Here is a 25,789-nt window from a genome sequence, read left to right on the forward strand (position 1 = left end):
CCAAGGCTTTTCCAGTATCATGAGGTTACCTCTTGACTTTGTTCAGGTGAAGCTTGGCTCCTCTCTGGCATGCTGACCTCGCTCCTCTCGGGCATGCTGTCCTCGTGAGGCTGACAACCAAAAAGACAACATGTGGTCAGACAAATAATCACTTGTTTTAGTCACCGCAAACTTGAGTCCTTGCAGAAGAGCGATGGCACGGTATCATCTTGAAATAGTATCACTGGGACTCAAACACGTGCGCCTGCACCTGCCTTCACTTCCTGAGCCTGCCCTGCGGTTTCCCCGCTGGCCTCATCAGCCTAATGGCCGCGCACAACTCAAAAGTGGACAAGGGCGACAGGGCGGACCCGCTGCCTCTTTGCTTGGTGTCAAAGCGCAAATGCAAACACGGCGACATGACTAAAGCTGACATCATATCAGAGATTGACAAGGAGGCGCAGGAAGTGACAATATGTTTTTTTGGGTGCCTAAAAAACAGCAGCAAGCAGTAGATTGGCGCAAAAAGGCAGGTGGGCTATGCCTCCCGCAAACAAACGGCCCTTACCGTAACGATGTGGGCCACCCCCGCGTGCCTCTGCCCAGGCGCGGCTTCCTTTGCCTCGTTCGGCTCGGGGTCGTCGACCTGTAACAAGCACCAATCGGTTTGGACTTGTGAGGAGAATTCCAAGATTGCGCTGGCTCACCTCGCTCACCTCGCTCACCTCGCTCACCTGGCTCACCTTGCTCTCCTCGCTCTCCTCACTCTCCTCACTCTCCTCACTCTCCTCACTCTCTTCTAAGTTGCTGGGCAGCTTGAGCTCCATCAGGGACATTGCCTGCCGGCTTTCGCCTCGAGCCCGTTGAGCGGGAAGCTGCTGGATGGATAGAGCCTGGATCTTCTGAAATGAGAGCGAGACACACAGCCTCGGACGACCCGCTTGACGCAGCAACTCACCTTCTCGAGGTCCGGCAGCGAGGTTTGCAGCTGATTTATGAGCCTTAAAACAGTCAAGGTCTTGTCCGTCTTCTCCGGAAGACGAAGGAGCAATTTGGCTTTCTGGATGTCGGTAATGTTGCTCCTCATGGAGCGGATCCTCCGCTCGAGCATCTGCGCGGCGCCACGAGCTTTGTGAGTACGCGGGGGCCAGGCGCACTTGTGATGCACAAGTGACACGTCACCTTGAGATGTTTCTTCTTGGGGCTGGACAATGTCTCCGGGGAGCAGAGGAGGCTCTTGATCTCGGCCACATCTGTCTCCATTATGACGGCTTCTGTCTCCATCGCCGTCACCTCCTTGGCGAGACAGCGCCGATGGACATGAGCAAGGAGCGACTCGCTATGTGGAAATGTTGAGAGAGGGAGACTCACGGCGGCGGCGCGCTCCATTTGCGACAAAGATTCGGCAAAGCTGTTCTGGACGGCCGCCAGTTGTCGGTCGGCTTCCGCCCGCTGCTCCCAATGAGCTGAGACGTCCACCACCTGAGACATCTGCTCCAAGACTGAAGAGAAGCTCTCCAAGGCGTTTCGGATCTGCGCGGCGTCCTTCAACACCGTCTGTGGCGTCACCACGCCAAAAGAGCGCGGGCAGAAGAGCGAGTCAGCGCGACTCCGACACTTGCGGGGCTCAGGCTCATCTGACCTGCAGCGCTGTGACGTGCTCACTCAGACATTTGGAGGTGGTGTACGTGCGGGGGGTGGCTAGCCAAGCCTGCGACTCCAACATCCAACTCTTGGAGCTGGTGATCATCTCCCGATGCTCCTCCAGCCAACCTTGCGTCTGAGAACAAGGCGGAACTTTGTATCGAGCCTGATCGGCCACAAAGAAATGGTGTCCAAGTGAAAGCAGAGCATAACAAAATCACTCTCTCACCTTGCCAATGAGCGCCGTCTTCTGCTCGGCCCGCTCAGTGAGTTGGACGCACAGCTGCTGCACCGCTGCCAGTCGTTGCGTCAGCGACGGCGCGTGGTCCCGCACATCGGCCTCCAGCACTGCCACCTGCGAGTGCCACTTCTTCAGCTCGTCCCACACCAGCTGCATGGAGTTTCAACAATGGGGCTTGAGGGGGTTTCCCGGGTTAGGGCGTGATGACCCCCGCCCCATCCACCTTCTGAGCCCGTTTTGCGTCCGCCATTTTGCAACTCCTGTCTTGCAGCCGCTCCTGCACTGAGCGCAGGCCAACTTGAGTCTCCAGCAGCTCGGCTTCGATTCTGTGTGTGGGTCCGCTTGTCTCCATGGCCTCTTCGACCTGGATGGACAAATTGGGTAAGGCGGGCTTGCAAAGCAGGAATTCTTGTTGTTTCGCTGTGGAGTCAGTCCTACGAGTTTTGAAATTTCTAGACACCGCTTGAATGAAAATGGCGCAGACTCAGTTTACCTTAGCCTGAACTTGCTCCAGAGCCTTTTGGACCTCCTGCAGTCGTCCGTGGATCTCCGGCGGGACCACGTCCGACTCCAGGTACTTTGACTTGAGTCGCTCCCGAATGCCCCGGACCAGCGCTTTCTGGACGCACAACTGGCCATGGAGCACCTGAAACGGCGGCCGAATGCAAACTTTTATTTGAAAGGTGAACGGGCCACGTCGCTCATGAGCCGGACGGAGCTCATACCTTCAGTTCTACTATGCCGTTGCTTGGATCCATCTGAGACAAGAGGCTGTCAGCCGTTGTCAACCACACCCACACCACCTGCAGCTCCTCCTGCAATTTTTCATTGTCCTCCAGCTCCAGCTTTATCTGTTCCAAACCGTCTCGGCTACTCCGCATGACCCTAAGGAACCGCGCGCAACAAACGGACGGCCAAAACAAATCAAAGCCAGCTGCCGCTCAGGGCCAGAAACCCGGACAACATCCACAAATTCAACTCCAATCCCAATATGGACCTTTTGGAGAATATTCACTCATCCGGTGGCCTCCTACTGGGCTGCACTGGTTGTGGCACATTTGCAGTGTGTAGCAGTGTGCTCCAATGGCATTCCCACATCAAACCCCGATAAAGTCATCCAAAGCTGTCACTGAACCAAATAAGTGCCCCAACCAAAATTTCCGTCAACCAACCTAAAGCCAAACGGAGAGCAAATAGGCGTCGACCTCGCTAAAGGCTCGGGAGCAAAGGCGCTGGGTACCGCTTACCTGCCGTAGGCGGCCCGTATGGCTTGCAGATGCTGACAGAGGGGTGTGGGCGGCGCCTCTTCCGTGCCGTCGGGGACACCCAGCAGCCTGGCGACGCGCTGTTCCAGGGCGCATAGTGCGCCGTGTTCACAGTCCAGTCTGTCCCGGTACTGCTCCCAGCACTGCTGCAGGTCAACCAGTTCTTTGGTGGAGGCCATCAAGGGGGCAAGCTCGGGGAGCTCCTGCTCTGTCTGCCGCAGCGCGGCAGAGGCTTTCTCCACCTGAGAGACAACAGAGGGACACTCCGTTTGTGGAGTCCCCTGCCGATGCCAACACAAAGCGTCTTCTTGAGCGCTCACTCAGTCGAGACTTTGACTAGCTACTTACGCTGCGGGCGATGTCGCTCCATTCGACGATCCTTTGCTCGAGTCTCACGCTGAGGCGCCGCGAGCCAAGGCGGAGTTTGATCACACGTGTCCAGGCGGCCGCCGCGGAGGTCTCCCGCTGCGCTTGGCATCGCTGTTCGGGACACCACTCCTCCATGTCCTCCAGTTGCCTCAGCGCAGAGTCCAGATCGGCCCGCAGGACCTGCAGTGGAGCGGAGCAGAGCGGAGCAGAGCAGAGCGGAGCAAAACGGAGCGGTGCGTGTTGATAAATTGGGTTGATAGATTATTTTGATCGTATGATTATGTTGGAAGAAGGCCCAGCGCCGCCTGTACTTCCTTCGGAAACTCAGGCGAGCGGGGGCTCCTCCGGCCGTCATGACTACTTTTTACCGCGGCACCATTGAGAGCGTCCTCTCCAACTGTATTGCTGTCTGGGGTGGCAGCTGCACTGACCACGACTTGAAGGCCCTGCAGCGCATAGTGAAAACGGCTAGTAAGACTATTGGTGCTTCTCTCCCCTCCTTGAAGGACATTTACACCTCCCATCTCACCCGCAAGGCGACCAAGATCGTGAGTGATGTGAGTCACCCCGCTCACTCTTTGTTTGAACTTCTGCCCTCTGGGAGGCGGTACAGGAGCCTGCGCTCCCGCACCACCAGACTTTCCAACAGCTTCGTACTCCAGGCTGTTAGGATCCTGAACTCGCTCCCCCTTTCAGCGTAGCGTCCAGTTCTTGCTGTATGCGCACTGGCTCGGTTTTGCCCCTCTTATTTAATGGGTTATTGGTCTGTTATTTATTCATCGCTCATTTTATTTGATTTATTATTTATTATTTATGGTTTGTGCCTTCTTGTTTTTGTTTTGTGTCGCCTACTTGTATGTCTCGTCACCGTGGGATGGAGGAAACGGAATTTCGGTTTCTTTGTGTGTCTTGACATATGAAGGGATTGACAATAAAGCTGACTTTGACTTTGACTTTGACTTTGAATGTAGACAAGAATTATGAACTTTGTTAAAACCTTTCACGTTTCCTTGACTCTGGAAAGTTAACACATTCAGTCGTTGAAACTTTCCAAATGGTGTGGAAACATTCTTGCTTAGTTAGTTATCTAAAATGGTCCACTAGTTTCTGTTTCTACAACCTTGTATAATAAAGTGCTTGCATCATCTTTACTGATTGACCAGCTGCAGAGGAAGCAATCTAAGTTGTTCTGTTTTCCCCAACGTCGTAAAACACCCCCTGCTCTGATTTGACCAGAGGCCAGGGGTTCACCAACCCTGTCCCCTCTCACCTCCACCCTGTTTTCTCTCAATAAATACTCTCTTGCAAGAATCCAAAGTCAGACTTTGTTCGAACATCGCTGTATGCACAGTGGCGAACGATTTCTCCACTTGCAAATGCTCAAAGGGCATACTGTCTCCCGTGTGGTTCTTGCAAATAAGTTAGAGTGAGCACCACTCTAACAGTGCGGATCAGGTGACGGTTGCGCTCAGCTTTAGCACATAGATTCCTACCTGGAGCTCTCGCAGCCGCTCGGTGCACTCGTCCAGAGAATGGGCCTCACGAGAGACAAAATACTCCAGACTGGCTTCTGCGTTCCTGGCATGCAGACTGATTCCCTCGAGGGATTTTGCGTATTTTCTGTTGTTCTCGGCACAGCTGTGGAGCACATTTTTGAGCAGTGAGACTACTTCTTAGAGCGGCGTCAAGTGAGTAAAAGTTCAACCTGCTGAGATTCTCCAGCTGAATGTAGCCTTTTGCTTTAAGTGTGGACATCCTCACAAGGAGTTGACTCAAAGTACTCTCCTGGAGACGCTCTACCCCCAGCGGGGACAGGGAAGGATCGAGGGCAACTTGGCTCAGCTGGTCCACGTGAGTCTGGAAGTGATCCTCCAGTGAGTCTAAGACCTCTTTGGTTTCCTCCAGCTTTTCACCACAGACTCCAGGAAGGAGCAGCAGAGAGATCTCAACGTCCCTCAAGAACTGCAGTGCTCGTTTGACAGTTTGGGTGTAGTTTCTCAGTGATGTCCTGGCATCAGAAATGTTGTCCTAAAAGACAAACAATTTCGGTCAGACTTTACCTTTTGTTTAAAAAGACGGAGACGGGTTCAGTGAGGCTGTCGAAGACTAAACGCAGCAAGCAAAAAAATACAAATGAGAGTCCTTTGGCTGAGCAGTCCGAAGGACTCTCATTTGTAGCTTTTCTTAAGTACGTCTAATTGCTGCCAGAAAAGGCCAACTTGCCATTTGGGAGTCGCACTGGCGTAGAACGCAGTCGGTCAATTCTCGGAGATCCGGACGTGCGCTTCCTTCCTTGAGAAGTTCCAGTGCTCTCATTCGCCACTCAAGAGTATTTTTCAGAAAGACTACTTTTTGGAATTGCCTATGGATCCCTGCTTCGTCTGGCGCCATGAGCATGGGCTTCTGGAGCTCCCGGTGAGCATCCCCAAGGAAGGCTCGCATTGCTTTCCTCTCCGAGTCCAGATCCAGCTCTTGAAGCAGTGCGCACTCCACGGCGCCGAGAACCTCAAAGATTTTCGTCTTCGCGTTTTGAAGGCTCTCCTCATTTTGCTGAAGTCTGCGTTGCTCGGAGCGCAGCTGAGCGGGGTCGAAGTCGGTGGAGATCATCTGGAGTTTGGACACGACCTCTTTGCAACGCCCTTTGATCAGAGGAAAATGACACAGAAGCTTGTGGTATGTCTTGTAGCGCTCCTTTGCCCGTGTGTCTTCTTTGGTCTGACAAAGTTGCTTCTCCATAGCCTCTTTCAGGGCCTCTGCATTCTGCCTCATGTAGAGGTACTTGTGTTGCTCGCTGGCCTTCAGTCGCAGGGCCGTCAGTTGGTTCTGAATTTCGGCAATGACTGAGTCAAATTCATTCGTCTTCACTTCCTGAGTCCAGGCCCAGAGTAGGCCAATCGTAGAGCGGTGCTCCAAAAGCTGGTCTTGGAAGTATTCCAACACCTCCAGGGATTCTGTCAGGGTGGGGAATCTCAGTTGGTGCAGCTGGTCTTGCATCCGCCTCAGGCTATGTTCAACGGTGACAAGCTCCCTCTCACTGGAGTCTACAGACCGTGCGTGTTCCTCAAACTCCTTCCTCTCGGCCCGCCAGCAGCTGCCAATGTTGCTGATGTCTTCCCGGAGCTGGGTGAGCTTGTCAAAGAGCTGGCAGCTTTCCGCCACGCTGAGCTCCGAAGCGATGTCTTTGGTCTGCATGAAAAGCGCCTCGCAGGTGGCGCACTGCTTTTCCACCTGGATTGGCACCTCCTGGCTCTCGACATCAGCAGTCGCAAAGTCCGTCCGGACGGTCTCCAGCATCTCTCTTTGCAGATGAGCTCCCACCCAGTAATCAAGATGGGCAATCCGCTCGGCCACTGCTTCTCTGATGCGCAGCCCCGATTCCAAGTGCGCGGTGGCGTCAGTCAGCTTCTGGATGAGCAACTTTGAGTGTTCTTGGAGACATTCGAGCATGGAGCGCACGGCGGGCATTTCCTCCACTCCGTCCAGCTGCGGCAGGAGTTCCATCGCCGCCTTCACCTGTAACTCGAGTTGTCTGTGTTTGGCCATGACTTGTGACTGCAGTTTTTTCAAGGCCCGGAGCTGATGGTGCACCTCCTCGGGGAGCAGAGGCACTCTGGTGCACATGCCCTCGATGCTGCTCTCCATCTGCTTGGCCCACGAGAGACCGTCCCTGCCCAGGGTCAGGACTTTCTTGGTGACGGCATCGCCGCTTATCTGGATTTTAGAGGCCATCCACTCCTCCGTAAGACAAAGTTGGTCCTTGACGTTGGCGAGCGCTTTCTTGATCTCGTCTCGTTCTTTGGGCCATACGTTTGAGGGCAGCGCCTCCGACCTCTCCTTCAAGTGGTAATACTTGACGTGGGCGGCTTTGACCTCGGCATGCGGAATAATCAGCTGCGTGACTTTGGCGCAGTCCCACGGGGACCCTTCCAGCTGTTGACTGAGCAATTTCAAGTGTACCCGCAGATACGACAACTCCAGCAAGAGATCGCTGCAACTCCGGGCCTGAACATCCGACCGATGCAGTGCCTTCTCTGTGGCGCGCTCCAGCGCTCTCCAGTCCTCTTGTCGAGTCTCAATCACATTCTTTGCAGCTGCGCGGTGCGCATGGCCAAGGAGAGGATGCAGTCTTGCGTGAATGTCCAGCAGTTCCCCAAGGACGCTACGGTTCTCCTTGAGAGCTCTCTTGGTGGAGTTCAGGCACTCCGCCTCTTGGTGGTGGCTCTCTGCTGGGGCGCTATGAGAAAAAACACTTGAGTCAGTACAACAGATATAAAGCTTGACTTTCCTCTTCTGTCTCCAAACTATTTGGTTTGTAGTGTCTTTTTCAAAGTTTAGCTTCGGTTTTGGTACTTCTTTAGGTGTGGCACTTCTATCTTTGCCCTCACATGGTCTTTCATTGGCTTGTTGTTTTTCTCATTGGAGCGTCTTGGCTCCGGAGGTCTTTTTGTTTGTTTTTGTTTGTGATCATTGTCACTCAAAAGAGCAGACAATTTGAGTGAGAAGTCACTTTATGTTGGGTGCCATGAAAAGTTACGGCAAGTGGGCAAGGAGAGCCGCAGCGCCATGCGCACGTTTGTAGGACAAACTGGTAAGGGCCTGCTGTAGGCCACACCCCTCGCCAGACGCACACATTGAAGTTGAGGGACTTACAGTCTGGACATATCCAGTTGAGCTGCCAAGTGTTCCAAGGTGGTCTTGACTTTGTCATTTTGTTGAAAAAAGTTCTGTACAAGCTGAAGCCGCTGGACTTTGTCCATTACGACGGCGGCTGCATCGCGAGCAGCTGCACTCCAGCGCTTCTCCAGAGAGTCACCTTCCGCTTCCAGGAGGGCGGCCTGCTCCCTGGCCGTGTCATGACACTTCTGCGAGTGAACGGGCAAACATTTTAGAGGCCTTGCGGCACTTTCTCTCGTCCTTGGCATCAAGTCTCACCTTAGCCTCCTTCAGCTGCCGGCTCATAGCAGCGACCTGTAGCTCGGCTGAGCGATTCTTACAGCTCACAAGGTTTGACACGAGGCCGCACAGCAAAACGTTCGGGTCGCCACTTGTGGAGCTCAACAGCTCTGCTAGACAATCGTTACACGAGTCCTGTGAGGGCAGATTTATTTGACAGGGCGATGAAAAACTTTTCATTCTCTTAATCAGACAAACGCCAGCCGCCGCGTACCTCGTGAAGGATTTCCATCTCTGCCGTTGCCTTCAGCTCTGAGAAGATGTCCGTCAACGAAGCTCTTTCTGCTACGTCAGTGTCCGACTCGGACCTCTTGACGCTGGCTTGGCGCATCTGCAAAGTGCCTGTTGCGTACACTTCACACCTACTGGCGTTCTGGCTTTGCTCCGTTGGTGCAGCCATTTGCCGGGCTTCTGTTTGGGCCGCAGCGAGCGCCTTGGGGTCAGGCTGGCAGGGAGACTCAGCGAGGCTCTCGGGAGATTCTTCTTGAGGCATTGTCATGAAAGACTCACCTTGACTGACCTCATTCGCCTTGGGGTCAGGTTGGCAGGGAGCCTCAGCGAGCTCTGGAGATTCTTCTCGTGCCATTGTCATCAAAGTCTCACCATGGCTGACCTCATTCGCCTCGGGGTCAGGCTGGCAGGGAGCCTCAGCGAGGCTCTCTGAAGATTCTTCTCGTGGCATTGTCATTAAAGATTCACCTTGGCTTAGCTCTTTCATTTTGCTCTCTTGCGTCACAGCCATGTGGGCGTCAACAAGACTTGCAGCCAGTGGCACTGTGCCGATTTCTTCCGTTTGGATGAGCTGCGGTGGCTTCTCCTCGTGGTTGCACTTCGCTTTGTCTTTTTGGGCAACGGACACGGCTTTGCCCGCGTTTCGCTCTGTGCTGGTGTCTGGCTTCCCTCCCGGAGACATTTCGTCGTCCGTGGCTTTCTCTGGCTCTTCCACCACTTCTGTTTCGAGTTTGTCTTTGTTCTGCTCTTGACATGCTTTTATCTCAACTTGTACAAGACGCACATGGGGCCCCATGTGAATTGTCACAGGAGTATCTTGCAAAGCACCCACAGGCAAGGAGGCTCCGTCGTGCTCCTCGTCGTCAGTCGGTCTTTGCAGGTTGATCTCCGCCTGGCAGGTCTTTTCCACGGCCTCGTCGCATAATACAATCTCCACCAATTGTGCTGCTAAAACCATGGGAGATTCCCCTTGCAGTGCAGTCTCAGCAGAAAAGTCTTTGTCCATCTGAATATTCAGTTGTAAAGCATCCACTGGAGCTCCATCTCGAGAGAGGCATCTTTTTGCGTTGTCGTTGTCAACCGCAACGTCTTTGGCGTTGGCTTGGCCCGCTGGTTCCCTCGCAACTTCGAGCAGTTCCAACTCAATAACGGCTTGCACGGGTGAGCTCACTTGTGTGATGCACAGAGCTTGGGCTGGCTTAGCAAGATTTTTACCTTCATCATTTTCAGAGGCGCCTCGCTCAACAGCTACTGGGCTTGTCTCAATGGGTCTTGGGGCAACCTTGAAACTCTCTGATAGCTTGCCGTCCACCAAAACAGAAGCCGCGGGCTCAGGGCCAGCCACGTTAGTGGCGGCGAGGTCTGGCTCAGCGTAGAGTGAGGCAGCTTTGTGTTTGGGGGACTTTGGAGGTTCTTGTGGAATCATCTCGCGCTTTGCCAATTCTTCAGCATATGCCACGTCGGCGCATCCGAGCCTCTCGGGGTGTCCCTCTTTGGGAATTGGCGGGGGGGCGGTTGAGCGCTTTGGCTTTCTTTTCGGTGGCCGTGGAGCCACGACTCCTTTTGTTTGCTCACTACTATCCTGCAACTTTTGCTCTGCCGTTTTATGGAAATGGGGCTCGGCGGCCTTCAATTTTCTTTTGGGTGGTGAAATCTCTCCTTCCGCTTCAACGGGTTCAGAGCTGGGAACTACTGAAGCTGAGGATTTTCCCCCCACTTCCTGAGGAAGTTGTCTCATTGCAGACTCAATCAGTCCCGTGCCGACTCTGGTTTCCTGGCTCGCAGACTCCTTTGGTGCCTCCTCACAAATTGTGTGCTCTTGAGATGTTTCTGCCGCATATGCCAGACCTTCCCTGGCTGCTGTTGGCAGCTTTGGAGTAAGCATGATATTTGTTGATCTTCTTGCGGGCGGTGAGAGATTTCTTTGGTGCACAGTAGCAAATTGAGCGATTCCGGCAGCAGCCTCTTCTGGGTGATTTTGCTCAGATACTATGTCAGCGTGTCTCGTTGCTGTGACAACCTCAGTCATGCCACAAGCTTGCCCACTTGCAGAGACTTCTGTTGCTTCTTCGCAGACTGGATGTTCCCGGTCATGGAGATTCGATTCTTGTGTCGTCTCTTTTACAGGTACTTGTGTGGAAGACTTGACGCTCTTTGACTTTCTTGCAGGTGGAGAAATCTTCCCTTCCTTCATGTGAACAACTTGAGAGAATCCTGTGCCAAAGTGAGAACCTGAGGATGTTTTTCTACTTTCCAATTCTAGTGCAGCTTTATTAGAGATGGCAGATTCAATGATGTCCGTGACAAAGTGAGCGACTTGTTCATTTGTTGCCGTTGGAAATGTGTTTTGCTCAACTGGAGACTTTGTCTCAGCTGATTGTTTGTTCTTCCGCGGTGGTGGCGCCACCAAAGACATCTTTGCCTCCTTGGGCTGAGCATCCAGAGCGGCAATAGCACTCACACTAGGTGTGGCTTCACCCTTGGCATTGGGTTCCTACATGAAAAAAATCCCATGACAATTCCAGAAACAGCACTCCCAAGCATAATACAAAGGATGTTTTCAATACCTTACCTCCTGACATTGAGACATTTTCAGCGTCCCCGCTCCTCTGAGAACCTCAGAGATGTCTTGTGAAAGTTGCTCAAACACATCCCGGTCCAGGCAGTCGCTCAAAAATTGCCGCTGCTCAAATGCCTCGCCAAGAACAGCCAGCAGCCGTTGCCTTTCATCTTCGGGATCCTAACAAAAATCAGACGTGAAAAACGGAGGGAGGGCCCCAAAAGCGACCGCGAATGAGGCCCACCTGCAGGGACACGCCGGATCGCGAAGGCTCGCTGCCATTCCAGTCCTGCAGCGCTTGCAAGGAATGGCTGAGACAGCAAGCCATGTTTGTGGAACAGCTTCGTTGCTGCTGGCTCAGTCTTGACTCTAGACTGAAGGAAAACGCACGATTATCGGGAATGCTGGCGTGGATTACGACGACATTGTGACCAACGACGAATTTGTGACCAACGATGAATTTGTGACCAACGACGTCCGGTACAAGGAGACATTCTTTATGCAGACAGCAGAAAACAACCCCAAATTGCCACGCAGCTCCTCAAACATGGAAAAATGATGGCACAGGAATACTGAAATGCTTCTCCATCTTTTTAGATTTGATCTGTGGCTTTCGGCTTTCTCTCAACTGTCTAGGAATTGATGTCCTGCAACTTCCCAAACAAAGCTTGTTTTAGTCAAGTTGAATGATATGATTTTTTCTATCAAAGCACATTTTCATTTTTGTTTTAATTTCTTTGGTAAGTCACTCAAATTCCTGCAGAACAGAAGATATAAATAGCAAACACCAGTTTCAGTGCATCCAATGCCTTACAAAGGACCGAGGCCCAAAACGGAGCCCTGGGGGACACCACAAGCAATATCCAATTAAGATGAAGAAACATCACCTGTTTATCCTGTGCACGTGCCAGCTGTGAAACTTGTACTAGCACACCTAAAAACTCTGCCAAGTCACTCCCAAAACGCTGTGTCCTACTGCCAAAGGCAAAAGATGAATGCAATCAGGTGGGCCACCCGGATATAAGATGATGGCTCTCCTTAAAATCAACAACGACCCTCCAAAGAACCCAAGTCCTGTCTGTTTTGTTTTTTCCAGACAAGCACTCGTCCAACAATTGGACACAACTTGCGGTTTTGAAAGTTAGAACGTGTCAGGCGCGCAACTTGTCGTGCGCGTGACTCGGCTTCGCTGTCTGGTACCTTTCATGTTGCTGGCACAGGGACTGCACCATGATTCTTATTTCGCTGGGAAGATCCCTGTCGGCAGCAGCAAGCTCCCGGTTGAGCATGTCAATGTGGACACGGAGCTCCTGCAGCGACTTTTCACAATTCTGCCGGAATAGAAAGACGTGACGTGTCGTGGGTTCAGTGCTAAACGGTCAGAACGTGAAAACCCACCCGCAGGCTGTCCCAGTGACGCTGCATCTGACAGACACCATTCTGCGATCCGACGTGGCCGAGCACCCGGTCCAGAGAACTCAACTCCCACAGCAAGGCGGCAGCTTTCTCCTTCAGCTCATGGGTCCGATGTGCCGCCTGGCAGTCCAGCTCCCGCAGGCGGGCTTCACAGGCCCTCAAGCGCTCCCTCAGGTACTGTTCCGAGGTGGTGCAGAGCTCGCCCAGGTGGCTGACCGCTAGTGTCAGTGCATCGCCGCCTCCGGAGGTGCAGAGGCCGAGCAGATGCTCTCTAGCGGCATCCAGCTCCTTCATTTCTTTCTGCTCCCGGTCTACGGTCTGGAGTAAGGCCTGAGGAGAGCGCCGCGCCAAGCCCATCAAGACGAAAGCCCCGAGAGCCTGTTTCCTGGCTCATCCCGCCCGCTCGGCTGACCTTGAGTGTGTTGATGGCCCCATGAAGACGTGCTCTGTCATCCGTAGGATCTTCCAGTCTTTTCACCTGCTCTCGCAACCAATCCTGCGCCGCTTCATGCTGTTCTAGAAGCTGGGCCACTCGCCTCTCGGCCACAATTCCTTGCTCCAGACGGGTTGCAGTGTCCTGATGGCAGGTAGGCGTGCGTGCCGAGCGCAGAGCAACATGTCTTCATCCGGCTGGCGAGGAAAGGGTGTGGTGCAGACAAACTCACCGTTAGGTCTTGGAGCAAGGCCGAGACGGAATACACCATGCCGGCGCAGGTAGAATCAGCCCAGTCGGGGTCCTGGGTGGCCTCAAACAGCTCTGCGGCCTGCACAACGTTTGGAACACAACCGGTGACTTGACTATCCACATACGAGCAACATACTGCCGTTGCTTTGAAGGACATATTGAAGTTCTACCCGCGTGCGTAGATCTAAGAGGAGGGGTCCCATCGCCGAGGCCTTGTCCAGCAGGGACCGGGCTCCTTCCGCCGCTTGACTGCGCTCACCCAGGCCGGGCCAAGGGAAGGCGCAAGGCAGATTGGATGTCTCCGTCCGGAGTTGGGCCAGACGAGCCTCGGCCTGTCCTCGCTGAGACAAACAGGACACCACGAGGTCCTCCACACTCTGCAGTTGTCTAGTGGACAGCGGTAGACAAAAACTCAACAGAGGGCTTTGAGGAGGTGCCTGCTGCCAGAAAAGTACCGTTTTTTTCCATGTATAATGCGCAAAATTTAACTAATTTATTGTCCTAAAATCTGGGGTGCGCATCATACATGGGTAAAATTTTTTTTTTTTCTTTTTTTTTTTTTTTTTAATCTGGATATCATACGGAGGCCGCCATTACAGATGCGCTTTCTTCTCTGCTGTTCACTTCAAACACGCTCCATACGAACACAATGCTCTCGTATCAGACGCTTGCTCGATCACCTGCTCGTTTGCTGTCACAATGTACCCTACACAAATCCGAAACATTTGTGTCAGTGATACTGACCGGCAGAATAACATCCGGTTGTTCCCAAAGATGATCTTTTTTCTGAAATAATTTTACGTTTACGGACTTAAGTAGGAGTCAAAATTTGGGTGCGTATTATACATGGGTACAGGCTTTTTTCCAGCATCAACATGCCATTTTTAGGGTGCGTATTATACATGGGGGCGCATTATACATGGAAAAGAACGGTACTTGAGCGTCCGTCGGTACCTGCTTGCCCTTTCTGCTGCCTGCAGCACAGTCCCAAACTGCTCCTGCAGCTGCTTGAGTTTGGTCTGCATCTGCAGTCTGCTGTCCTGTTCCAAGTCCTGGTGGTCGCCCAGGCTCTGCGCTCGCCTCTGCAGATCCCACAGTCGACTCTCTCCACTGGATCCGGAGCTCAAGATCATCTGGAGACACGACATGTGCACTGGTCTCCGGGTGCAGAGAAAGCTGTGCTATTTGCCGGACCACTCACGTGCACCGTGCTGAGCCGCTCTTCTATCTGGGCCCGGCCACCTCGAGCGTCCATTCTACTGACACTGTCGAGCTGCGACTGCAGCTGGTCCACCCAGGCTTGGGCGCCGGACGCCTGGCTGAAAAAGGCTTGCAGCTCCCGGGAAAGTGAGTAGAGGACCTCGGCTTTGCTCAGGGCATTTTCGGCGTCGCGCAACAGTGCCGCCCACAGCTCCTCCAGGGCTGTGAGCGACTCAGGGTCGGCACCATGGCAGAGATCCCAACTTTGTTTCTGCAGCTCGGCCATCTTGCTGTCGCCTTGTGGTTTGGAGCTCAGGATGTCCTGACACAAGGAGCACAGGCGGGCTAACTCATGACGCAATCACCAACGACGTTGAGCTGTTGCTCATTCAACTTGAGGCTCACGCGTCGCCAGCTACCTGCGCCATTTTTATGGTGACTTGGGGGTCCTTGCCAAGATGCAGGGAATTGAGGTTCTGTTGCTTCTCTTGCAGCCAGGCTCGGACTTCCCGTCTGGCCTCTTGGTGCGCCTTCAGCTGATCCTCTTGAGCTATCTGCTGTTCTGCCGCGTGAAGCGCTGCCTTGGCGGCCTCGAGGATTCCCCTCCACTGGTCCTCGGCGTTCTGAACTGCCTTACGCAAAAGCTCCGGTCCGGGCTCCTGAGCGCACACACTCTGCCGGGAGTGCCTCTTCAGCTCCTGGACTTTCTCATCTCCGGTGTGCTTGGCGCTAACAATGCTCTGATAAAAGATGATGACGATGATGTGCAAGATATGGGCAGAGACTACAGCAACGGAAGATAGTCACAGTCGTGACCAATGTTCCCTCTAATTTTTCATGTATCTGGGCATAGACACAAGCTCCTTGAGCAAATTTAGGACTACAGTGAGCAACATCAGACCGCTTCGGGGGGGGGGGGGGGCGGTGCTAATGGGACGTCCAACGCTGCGTGTTCGTTTCGCTTCGGAGGGGGGGGGGGGTAATGGGGGGGCGGGGGATGTTTATGCGCTGGATAGATTTCTTGTGCGCTGAGAACGTGCGGGCAGTGCGCGATTGCGCACGCGCGCAGCTTAGAGGGAACATTGGTCGTGACACAGTTTATTGTTTTGTTTTTTTATCCATTAGTTATTAATCTATTTATTTATTTGTTTGTTTGACCTATTTATTTATCATTTATTATTTGAGCTGCTTAATATTTATTAATATTAAGCTGTCTTCTGTTATCGATGTATTGTTTATCTGTTTATCTATCTGTGTTTCTGTGTCTCACTGCTGGCTCCTGAATTTCCCTCTGGGGATCAATATCCGCCCCTCTGCCTATGCCCCTCTGCCTCTGCCCTTGCGCCCGCTTCTGCCCTTCGCCCGCTTCTGCCCCTGCGCCCGCATCTGCCGCTGCGCCCGCCTCTGCCCCTGCGCCCGCCTGCCTACCTGTCTGCCTATCTACGACGGACATCTTGAACAAAACTCAACACTATCTATCTATCTATCTATCTATCTATCTATCTATCTATCTATCTATCTATCTATCTATCTATCTATCTATCTATCTATCTATCTGTCTGTCTGTCTGTCTGTCTGTCTCTCTGTCTCGTGCAGGCGGAATCTCAGTTAAGTAAAGTGATTTCTCTTATGCTCTATTTCTCTTCTTTTTTGTCCGCAGGGGCAGCAAAGTATGCGACCATGCATCGTCAATCAGTTGTCATATGTGGAGGGCCATCTCCCAGCTGATGAGGATGCTTAAAGGGAGCGTCAATTGTTCCACGCAGCCCCACGAGTGAGAGGTGGCAAAATCCAGCTGGGGGGGTAGGCCATTTTGAATCCTGCAGCCCGCCATCACAGGTTTGAATGACTATAGACCTGTCGCACTGACATCTGTGGTCATGAAATCTTTCGAGAGGTTAGTGCTGAACCCCCTGAAGGATGTCACGGGCCCCCTGGTTGACCCCCTTCAGTTTGCCTACCGGGCAAACAGGTCGGTGGATGATGCGGTCAACATGGGACTGCACCACATCCTGCACCACCTGGACACCCCAGGAACGTACGCCAGGATCCTGTTTGTGGACTTCAGCTCAGCGTTCAACACCATCGCTCCTGACATCCTCCAACAGAAGCTCATCCAGCTCGCGGTGCCTACCTCCACCTGTCAGTGGATCACCAGCTTCCCGACCAACAGGAGCCAGCGTGTGAGGCTGGGGAGCATCACATCTGACCCGGACCACCAATACTGGAGCCCCTCAGGGGTGCATCCTCTCCCCACTGCTCTTCTCTCTCTACACCAACGATTTCTCCTCAGGTGACTCTCCTGTGAAGCTCCTAAAGTATGCAGACGACACCACTCTCATCGGACTGATCCAGGACGGTGATGAGACTGCGTACAGACAGGAGGTGGAGCGGCTGGTCCACTGGTGCAGCCAAAACCACCTGGAGCTGAACCCGCTCAAGACCGTGGAGATGACAGTGGACTTCAGGCGAGACCCTTCACCACTTTCACCCCTCACTATCCGCAGTAATACTATTCTCTCCACAGACACCTTCAAGTTCCTGGGAACCACAATCTCTCGGGACCTGAAATGGATCGGCCACATAGACTCTGTCCAGAAGAAGGCCCAGCAGAGGCTGTACTTCCTGAGACAGCTTAAGAAGTTCAACCTGCTGAAGACCTTCTACACTGCCATCATCCAGTCTGTCCTCTGCACCTCCATCACTGTCTGGTTTGGATCGGCCTCCAAACAAGACAAGCACAGACTGCAACGGACAATCAGGACTGCAGAAAAGATAATTGGAATCAACCTCCCATCTATCCAAGACTTGTACCTGTCCAGGACCAGGAAACGTGCAAGTAACATCTCTACAGACCCTTCTCACCCAGGTTGCAGTCTGTTTGAACTATTCCCCTCCGGACGGCGTTATAGAGCTCTGTACGCCAAAACCAGCAGACACAGAGACAGCTTCTTCCCCCAGGCTGTTGCTCTGATGAACTCACACCACTCTTAGAGTCTCAGAGTCATTACTGTGCAATAACATCCTGCTCGGTGGCGCACTGGGTAGCACGTCCGCCTCACAGTTAGGAGGGTGCGAGTTCGATTCCACCTTCGGCCCTCCCTGTGTGGAGTTTGCATGTTCTCCCCGGGCCCGCGTGGGTTTTCTCCGGGCACTCATTCCTCCCACATCCCAAAAACATGCTTGGTAGGCTGATTGAGCACTCCAAATTGTCCCTAGGTGTGAGTGCAAGTGCGAATGGTTGTTTGTCTCTGTGTGCCCTGCGATTGGCTGGCAACCGGTTCAGGGTGTCCCCCGCCTACTGCCCGATGACGCTGGGATAGGCTCCAGCACACCCGCGACCCCTGTGGGGACTAAGAGGTACAGAAAATGGATGGATGGATGAACATCCTGCTCTCCACACCTTTTTTGAATTTGTCTACACTGTTTGTACTATGTGTCCTCTCTGCATCCATTGCAGCCTGGTCATCCTGGAAGAGGGACCCTCCCATCTGTGGTCTCTTCTCAAGGTTTCTCATTTCCCCTAGCTGGAGTTTTGAGTTTTTCCTTGCCCTCTTGGGAGTTTAAGATCAGGGGATGTTTGAGAATATTTGCCATTTTTCACATGTCCTGAGTGTTGTTAGTCACCTGAATGTTGAACAGAGGCTGTGATTTACCGAAGTCAAATTCCTTGTTTGGCACGCTCAAACGTGGCGGATAAAAACTCTTGAATCTTGAATCTTGACAGTAGTGTTTTTTTAGGTTTTCCTTGCCCGCCTGGGAGTTATGATCAGGGGATGTTGAGAATAATTGTCCATTTTGCACGTGAAGCCCTTTGAGACTTGTGATTTAGGGCTATATAAATAAACTTGACTTGACTGAAGATGGCATCACGGCGGGCTCAGCTTACGATTGTCACGTGACCAGAAAAAGGGTGACTCCCGATTGCACGCAACAATCAAACTAGCAGACCCAAGATGAAACCCAGAGGCAGCTCGCTGAGCAGTGAATCGTTCGACCGTGCATGTCCGCGGGACGTCAAGTGCGTCAGTCGATCAAGAAATTGTGTCTCGTAGTGGCGGCGTTCACCTGCGCGGCATGCAGCCACTCTTGCGCTGTGACTTGAGCAGGGAGCAAATCCAGGTGATGTTGAAGGTCAGCGAGCCAGCCCTCGGTTTCCTGCAGGAAGCTTTGGAATGCCCTCAGCTGAAAAGCACAAGATGCCATGAGGATCACAAATAGCGGCAAATAACAAAAGCATTGTTGTTTCCTCATCACCTCCGAGTTTCTGGACTCCGCCTCTTGGTTGATCTGTGCCGCGGCCTCCTCCTTCAGCTGTCCAGCCACCTGCAGAACCTTGCGCCAACATTCCTCTGCGTCTTTGACTGCCTGTTGAACTTGACATTTTTGGTCTTCGTCCACATCGTGGCGGTCAAACAAGGTCTGGCCGCAACTCCCCAGGTTCTCGACCAGACAGTCACCATCAGGTCTGGACTGCAGTACATCCTGGAAAACCGAGCGGAGCTCAATGGCCTCAAAAGCATTTATCCATTTTCTACCAACCTGCGCTAGGCGGCGGCTGTACTCAGGAGGCGAGCGGACGCCAGCAGCTTGCAGCTGGCACTCTCGCTCTCGCAACCAGGACTGCGTGCTTTGACTGTGAGCCTCAAAGTCATGGACAAGGCTCTGCCTTTGGGCCTCCTGGCAGATCCTCAGGAGTGACTTCCACTGCAGCTCCGTCTCTTGCAGCAGGTGAGCCACCTCAGGATTACAGCCCTCATCAAGCAGGTGCTCCGCTTCCCTCTTCAGCTCCGCGATTTGACGTTGGCCCTCATCCCGGCAAGACAAAACAGCCTGCAGGTGAAGACGCAGAACCAGAAGCAAAAGTCATAAGATGGTGCCGCGGATGGCCGTCTCGGTGACTCGCTCTTTGCCACTTTGTGTTATTTTGTGTGTTTTTTGCAACTTCTGCTGCCCATCCCGGACAGTCTTCTCCTGGCACTTTCTCTCCGGTTTTCACGTACCCAGGCAGTTTGATGGAGATTCTCGCCGGAGCGGCGGCGCTCTACAAGTTCTGCTGGAAACGGCGGCGTGGCAAGCGCCGGAGCCCTCGTGAAATTGAGGCAGAGAGGCTTCCGTGCTCCCCTACCATCAATTCATCTGGCGAATGTCCGCTCCCTGGCGAACAAGATGGATGAACTGCTGCTTCTCATCCCAAGGAACCCGGACGTTAGCAGATCCGCCGCCCTGTGCTTCGCCGAAACGTGGTTCAACAAACACATCCCTAACCACGCCGTACAGCTGCCTGGATTTCGGCTCCTACGCACGGATCGCAGCACGGAGCTCACGGGAAAAACAGAGGGAGGTGGTCTATGCTTCTACATGAAGGTTGGTGTACTGATGTCACAGTGTTGAAAGAGTCTTGCAGCCCTCTCTTAGCGACACTTTTATAAACTGCCGGCCGTTTTATTTACCACGGAAGTTATCCTCGATTGAAATGGCAGCTGTTTACATTCCACCGCACGCACATGGGATCGAAGCCATGCAGCTGCTGGCTGACCAGATAACAGACATGGAGAAAAAACTCCCAAACTCACTGATCATTGTTTTGGGGGATTTTAACAGAGCGAACCTGTTAGGGTTTGCAGAATATCTTCATCGTATGATTATGTTGGAATGTAACCTGTAATAATATACCTAGCTTGTCCTGTCTTACCAAAAGTAGTAGACCAAAGTGCTAAGATATTTTCACCTGATTGACTAGCTGCAGAGGAAGCAATCAAAGTTGCTTTGTTTCCACAAAGTCGTAAAAGGCCCCCTGCTATGCTTTGATCAGCAGGGGAGCGTCTTCACCCCATCCTGGGTTCTCACACCCCCACTTTCAACCCCACTGTGTTTCTTCTCAATAAATATGCACCTGATGAGGCCTGACTTCAGACTTCATTCGACCATCGCTGTAAGCACAGCGACGAGTGAACTCTCCGCCTGCAGGTGTCTGAAACGACTAACTTGTCTCCAGTGTGGTTCTTGCAAAATAAGTTAGAGTGAGCACTACCCTAACATTTTGGTGCCGAAACCCGGGACCCTCATACCCGCCATCTGGCTGACGGAGGACGACGCGCTGTACACCGTTGACGGGCCAGCGTCCATTAGGAGGACCTGGTAAAGAAAGACCTGGGAAGGAAATTCTTCGCTGGGCCAGCGTCTTAGGTCTGCCTTCGTCTGACAGAGGTGGATTGACGGGATCCGGCAGTGCAACGAACCAGGGGACAAGTAAGTCAAAGAAAAAAGCGCTGATACGGCTTTGGTTTGTCCGAGCTATGAGATACGGCTTTGGTTTGTCCGAGCTATGGGATACGGCTTTGGTTTGTCCTAGCTATGAGATACGGCTTTGGTTTGTCCGGGCTATGAGATACGGCTTTGGTTTTTCCAAGCAATGAAACAGCTGGGATTCTAGTCCCAGTGGAAGGATCGGGCTAAGAAAAGACAGAGTCTCTTTTTCCTAATTGAAGAAGGGCGTAGATTCTTTCTTTTTTTTGTCCGTTCTTCCAAGCTGTTTGGGAGGGTTTTACACCCATCCTGGATAGGCCTAAAAATGAAAAGCGCTGGAGTTTGTGTGGTTGAGAGTGCGACTGGTAGGATAAATTGACTGCAAAGAGAATTTGGTGGAAGGTCAATTTAAACCTGCATTGAGGATCCTCAAAGAAAATAAAAATAAAAAATAAAAAACAATTGTATAAACCTAAAATACCAAATTAAGATGGGAAACAAAACCGGTAAATCCCTAGCTCTTGAAGGAGATGAGAAGTACATGGCATGTAAATTTCTTAATTGTATGCAATACATGCCAAAGTGGAAGAAAAAGTATGGAGTAGAAGGGAAGTTGAAAGTTGAAGTGTGGAAGATGGTGGTTGATGTTTTGGAGGAGAGTGTAGATAGAACGACAAAGGGACTGAAAAAGAAAAGAAAAGAGAGAGAGTTGAATTGTGCTAGAATGCGGTTGAAAGCTTCACAAGAGAAAAGAGAACAAATTCAGGAGACAAAACCTGGAAAGATAAAAAGTGATGAGACCGCCATTCAATTAAGATTTGAAAAAGAATTCTGGGTGCACAGTGGCACCCCATTCGATGATGCGGCTGAGAGTGCTTATCAGCAACGTCTTAAAAACGCGCTCATCACTGTTTCCCCCCCCCGACTTCGGCAACTGGGTGAGGAAACATTTGGTGGAAGTAGATATTGCAAGTGTGACAACAACTACGCAATGGGCCAAAAGTTCTGATGTATTTCATCTAGGCGATGATGATGATGATGTTGACCTAGATGAAGATACAACAGTCTTCTTTCATGGGTCCCAGCAGGCCAGAGGAAGAGGTAGAGGCCAACAAGGTCGCAGGCCGCAATATAAGTCAAAACCCCCATCAGATTCTGACAACTGTTGGAACTGTGGGAGACGGGGACACTTCGCAAGAGAGTGTCGTCAGGCAAAACGACACCTATCAAAGGGTGGAGGAAGGGGCAGAGGAAAAGCCAAATTGTCAGCGTGACTAGATTCCTCCCCTGTGATCTCTTGTGCTCCTACAGAGGAAGAAATAACAGATGTCCATATGAAAGCAAGACATGTCATTGTCAGATTATTAGAACGTTTTTAGATTGTTAGAGCTCCTGTCCATGCAAGGAGTATGACAATGCTGTTGTATGCCCAATGACAAATGACCAGAGATCAAATTGTGTATGTACACTAAAGTTACAATTTGCAAATCAAGTGGCAAATGAATGCAACTGGCTTCTAGAAGATAAATAAAACTTAGAATGTGCTGTCCTCGTGTGCGTGGGAGGGACCAGCTCATGATCGACCACAGGAAATGGCCAGCCTGTGACGAATCATTGGTGCTGGGATCTACCTTACGCGCGCGAGAGCTGTGCATGTGTGTTAAAATTAAGAAACGACAGAACATGCTTTCAGGAATTGGAAGAATCAAAATTGTGGATTTAAGACGTTCACATTTAATAGAAATAATTGACTGGTTGTGTTATAGGATTATACAAACTTCTATATGCGAGCTGATTTTGAGAGATTGGGTTCTTCAAATTTAAAAACAAAGAAAAACTTCTGGTTGATTTGCCAGCAGTTTTTTTGCGTGTTGAGTTTTTTTTTGGATTGGTGGATTGTTCTATCAAGAACCTTGAGATGGAAACGGTATGTGAATGTTGTGTGGTGAGCTTGGATGTATTGGGACCGATGTGATAGAAAGTCTCCTTCTTGGAGACTGCGTGTGAGATGCAAATGAGCATTGATGACTGATTGCCTGAATGAAGGGAAAATACAGGTTGAATGGTTGGCGTTGTTGGACACTTCTATCGAAAATTAGTAGAGCGACTTTGAAGAAAGAGTGATTTTGAGTACGTTAAATGCTAAGGAAGAAATAAATATATAAAGGGAACAATCAAAGTGGGTATGCAATTGTGAAATTGCCAAACCAGATCGTTGAAGCAGAGGAGCTTCCATACAACAGGTCGGCGCAGGCTGCTGAGCTAATTGCACTAACAAGAGCTTGTGAATTGGCGGAAGATAAGGAAGTCACTGTATACACAGACAGTCAGTATGCGTTTTCTACTCTGTTCTATTTTGCAAAACAATGGGAGCGCAGGGGGTTGACAACATCAACTGGTAAGCCAGTTACCCATGCCTCCTTGTTGAAAGACTTGTTGCAGGCCATTCATTTACCTGCTAAACTGGCTGTGTGTAAATGTGCTGCTCACACCACAGGCACAGACGAAGCCTCGAATGGAAACAGATTAGCGGACAGAATTGCTAAAGAAGCGGCAGCAGGGAAACATGGCCATGAATTTTTTTTAATAGATTCAGAGGACACGCAACTCATAGATAAGACTATACTGACAGATATGCAGGGCAATGCTCCAATGGTGGAAAAACGAATGTGGACGACAAAAGGAGCAATAGCGGACACAGATAATATCCTCCGCGTCGATGACAAACCTGTTTTGCCTAAGTCACTTTTTAAAGCAGCGGCAATTGCGACGCATGGGCCTTGCCATGTGTCGACAGGGGGGATGAGGTCCATCATACATCAACAATTCACTACCTTTGGTTTGGATGTTTACTTAAAAAATTTTTGTAAAGCATGTCCCGTTTGTGTGAAACATAATCCACAAGGAAACATGAGACCTAAGAGAGGCTCATTTCCAAAACCGTCTTACCCATTTCAAATCATGCACATGGATTTTATTGAGCTCACACAAAGTGGACCTCACAAATACTGCCTAGTGATGATTGATGCATTTTCCAAATGGGTGGAAATAGTTCCGTCTAAACGTGCGGATGCCTTAACAGTGGCAAAAGCCATTTGCAAAGCCATCATACCGACTCATGGCATCCCCCAAACCATTTACAGTGACAATGGTCCACACTTTGTGAACCAAGTTGTACAGAACATGGCTGTACACCTTGGGGTGACGTTAAAGAAACCACTGCGGCTACCACCCGTCCAGCGCTGGCCTGGTTGAACGAGCAAACTATACCATCAAAAGCAGGTTGAAAAAATGCATGGAAACAACAGGCAGATCTTGGCCGGAGTGCCTGGACTTAGTGAAGCTCTATATGAGAATCACTCCCACTTCAGAAGGGCTAACACCTTTTGAAATCATCCACGGCAGGCCATATAGACTACCTGTGTTCCATGCAGATTTACAAAAGGCAGATGAAGAACAGTCTTTGGCAGACTACATGATTAGAACGCTCAGACTGACAGAGGTGTCAAATGCAAATTTACTGCCGCCTGATCTTTCATCCTCACAGGTCGACAACAGCGTCAAGCCAGGAGACTGGGTCTACATCAAAGTCATCAAAAGAAAGAGCTGGGCCAGCCCACGGTGGGAGGGACCATTCCAAGTCCTGCTGACTACCCCCACCGCAGTAAAGATCGCTGAACGGCCCAGCTGGATTCACCTCAGCCACTGCAAGTTGCAGAGAGTGCTGGACCCCTAATTCGGAGTGGGGGGAAGTCTGACTTCAAAGGAGTCCTATCGTTTAGGGTGGGACGTCTCAATGTTGGTGAAGAAAAACAACGATCCCCACTCCGCTAGGCGAGGGGATGTCCCGGTGTCTCTGCCATCCTAGTAGCAACGGGGCTCCATATGCCAGATGGATCCTCTACTGCGTTGTGGTTGGAGCGTGCTATGGTCTATGGACTCAACTGAACAGACCAAGTGACAATGTTGACCGTGGAAAACGATGGTCACACGATGAGAACTTTGAGGACTGGTCATGGGACCCGAGAAACCCATACGAAACCAACACGTGGTACCGCTACGTCAAATTCACTGTGAGATCGCACACACAGGAGGGCTGCTATGTGTGTTCCAAACTCCCTCCGTCCTCCACACAAGTTCACTTGGAGGCCAGAGCAATGAATGTCACTGAAGCGAAATGCATGGCATCCATGGGAGGAGTTGGATATCAACACCGTGCTGTCACAGTCAGTGATGCCGACCCGTCCCGCCCTGGACTTGCGGAAGGTACCTGTGATCAGCTTTTCTGGACAAATCTCAATGTGACTGTTAAAGGACGAACACTGCCGCAGGTGGCCTTCACAGACTGGCCACCTGGAGTGAACTATACGTGTTACATCCAAGGAAGGGAGACCCACAAATGCATTGACAGAGACTGCTCTCCAGGAGGGAACTGGATGGGAGCTTTGGACATCGCCACTGAGTGTCAGGATAAGAGAGCCATTTCAGGTGGTGAGGGCTCTCCGACCAACATGGCTGCACCATCAAACGGAACATACTTCATACAGAATGGCTGGTGGCTTTGTGGTCACAAGGTTTATCCGATGCTGCCCGCCGACTGGACAGGAGTGTGTGCACCAGTGTGGGTGACAGACCACACCTACAGGATACAACATCGTCAGCTGACCACAGCACACAACTCTTCTGGCCGTCGCCGCAGGGCGATTACAACCTTTGACCCCCATGACCCTGTCTGGGGTGCGAATGTTCCGGACGACCATAAAATATGGCCTGTCGGAAACAAAGTTGTTCATGCGCTTTTTCCTTGGATCGGAGTTGGAAAACAATCTCTCTTCATCGAGACACTGAACTATCGTTTTCAATCCTTTGTGAACCTCTCACTGCAAGTCGATGATGGACAAAATAGAGAGATCCAGGCTATTAGACTAATGGTCTTGCAAAACAGGATGGTTCTGGACTTGTTGACGGCAGCACAAGGTGGTGTGTGCCACATCATT

At 51.5% G+C, this 25,789-nt stretch overlaps 1 protein-coding gene across 1 annotated transcript in view; it reads right to left on the reverse strand.

Moving 5' to 3' along the window:
* LOC119116778 (nesprin-2-like) overlaps nt 1-19,322 on the reverse strand; it is a 20,748-nt gene extending 1,426 nt beyond the window's left edge. Inside the window, exons 1-32 of the mRNA XM_037242455.1 lie at nt 19,086-19,322; nt 18,801-19,028; nt 18,612-18,728; nt 14,963-15,283; nt 14,545-14,865; nt 14,298-14,476; nt 13,514-13,730; nt 13,324-13,422; nt 13,071-13,235; nt 12,641-12,988; nt 12,443-12,573; nt 11,487-11,616; nt 11,255-11,422; nt 8,666-11,176; nt 8,431-8,586; nt 8,149-8,360; nt 5,722-7,732; nt 5,204-5,526; nt 4,992-5,136; nt 3,478-3,678; nt 3,112-3,371; nt 2,590-2,749; nt 2,358-2,510; nt 2,088-2,228; nt 1,853-2,014; nt 1,622-1,759; nt 1,351-1,536; nt 1,162-1,275; nt 938-1,090; nt 723-881; nt 548-625; nt 30-110 (exon numbers count right to left, since the gene is read on the reverse strand). Of these exons, the coding sequence (XP_037098350.1) occupies nt 30-110; nt 548-625; nt 723-881; nt 938-1,090; nt 1,162-1,275; nt 1,351-1,536; nt 1,622-1,759; nt 1,853-2,014; nt 2,088-2,228; nt 2,358-2,510; nt 2,590-2,749; nt 3,112-3,371; nt 3,478-3,678; nt 4,992-5,136; nt 5,204-5,526; nt 5,722-7,732; nt 8,149-8,360; nt 8,431-8,586; nt 8,666-11,176; nt 11,255-11,422; nt 11,487-11,616; nt 12,443-12,573; nt 12,641-12,988; nt 13,071-13,235; nt 13,324-13,422; nt 13,514-13,730; nt 14,298-14,476; nt 14,545-14,865; nt 14,963-14,971 (9,111 nt within the window). The 5' untranslated portion in view covers nt 14,972-15,283; nt 18,612-18,728; nt 18,801-19,028; nt 19,086-19,322. The remainder of the gene's footprint in view (nt 1-29; nt 111-547; nt 626-722; nt 882-937; nt 1,091-1,161; nt 1,276-1,350; nt 1,537-1,621; nt 1,760-1,852; nt 2,015-2,087; nt 2,229-2,357; nt 2,511-2,589; nt 2,750-3,111; nt 3,372-3,477; nt 3,679-4,991; nt 5,137-5,203; nt 5,527-5,721; nt 7,733-8,148; nt 8,361-8,430; nt 8,587-8,665; nt 11,177-11,254; nt 11,423-11,486; nt 11,617-12,442; nt 12,574-12,640; nt 12,989-13,070; nt 13,236-13,323; nt 13,423-13,513; nt 13,731-14,297; nt 14,477-14,544; nt 14,866-14,962; nt 15,284-18,611; nt 18,729-18,800; nt 19,029-19,085) is intronic.
* Nucleotides 19,323-25,789: the final 6,467 nt, after the last annotated feature.

The sequence above is a fragment of the Syngnathus acus genome, chromosome 22 (genome assembly GCF_901709675.1).
Source record: "Syngnathus acus chromosome 22, fSynAcu1.2, whole genome shotgun sequence".
NCBI classification, from domain to species: Eukaryota; Metazoa; Chordata; class Actinopteri; order Syngnathiformes; family Syngnathidae; genus Syngnathus; species Syngnathus acus.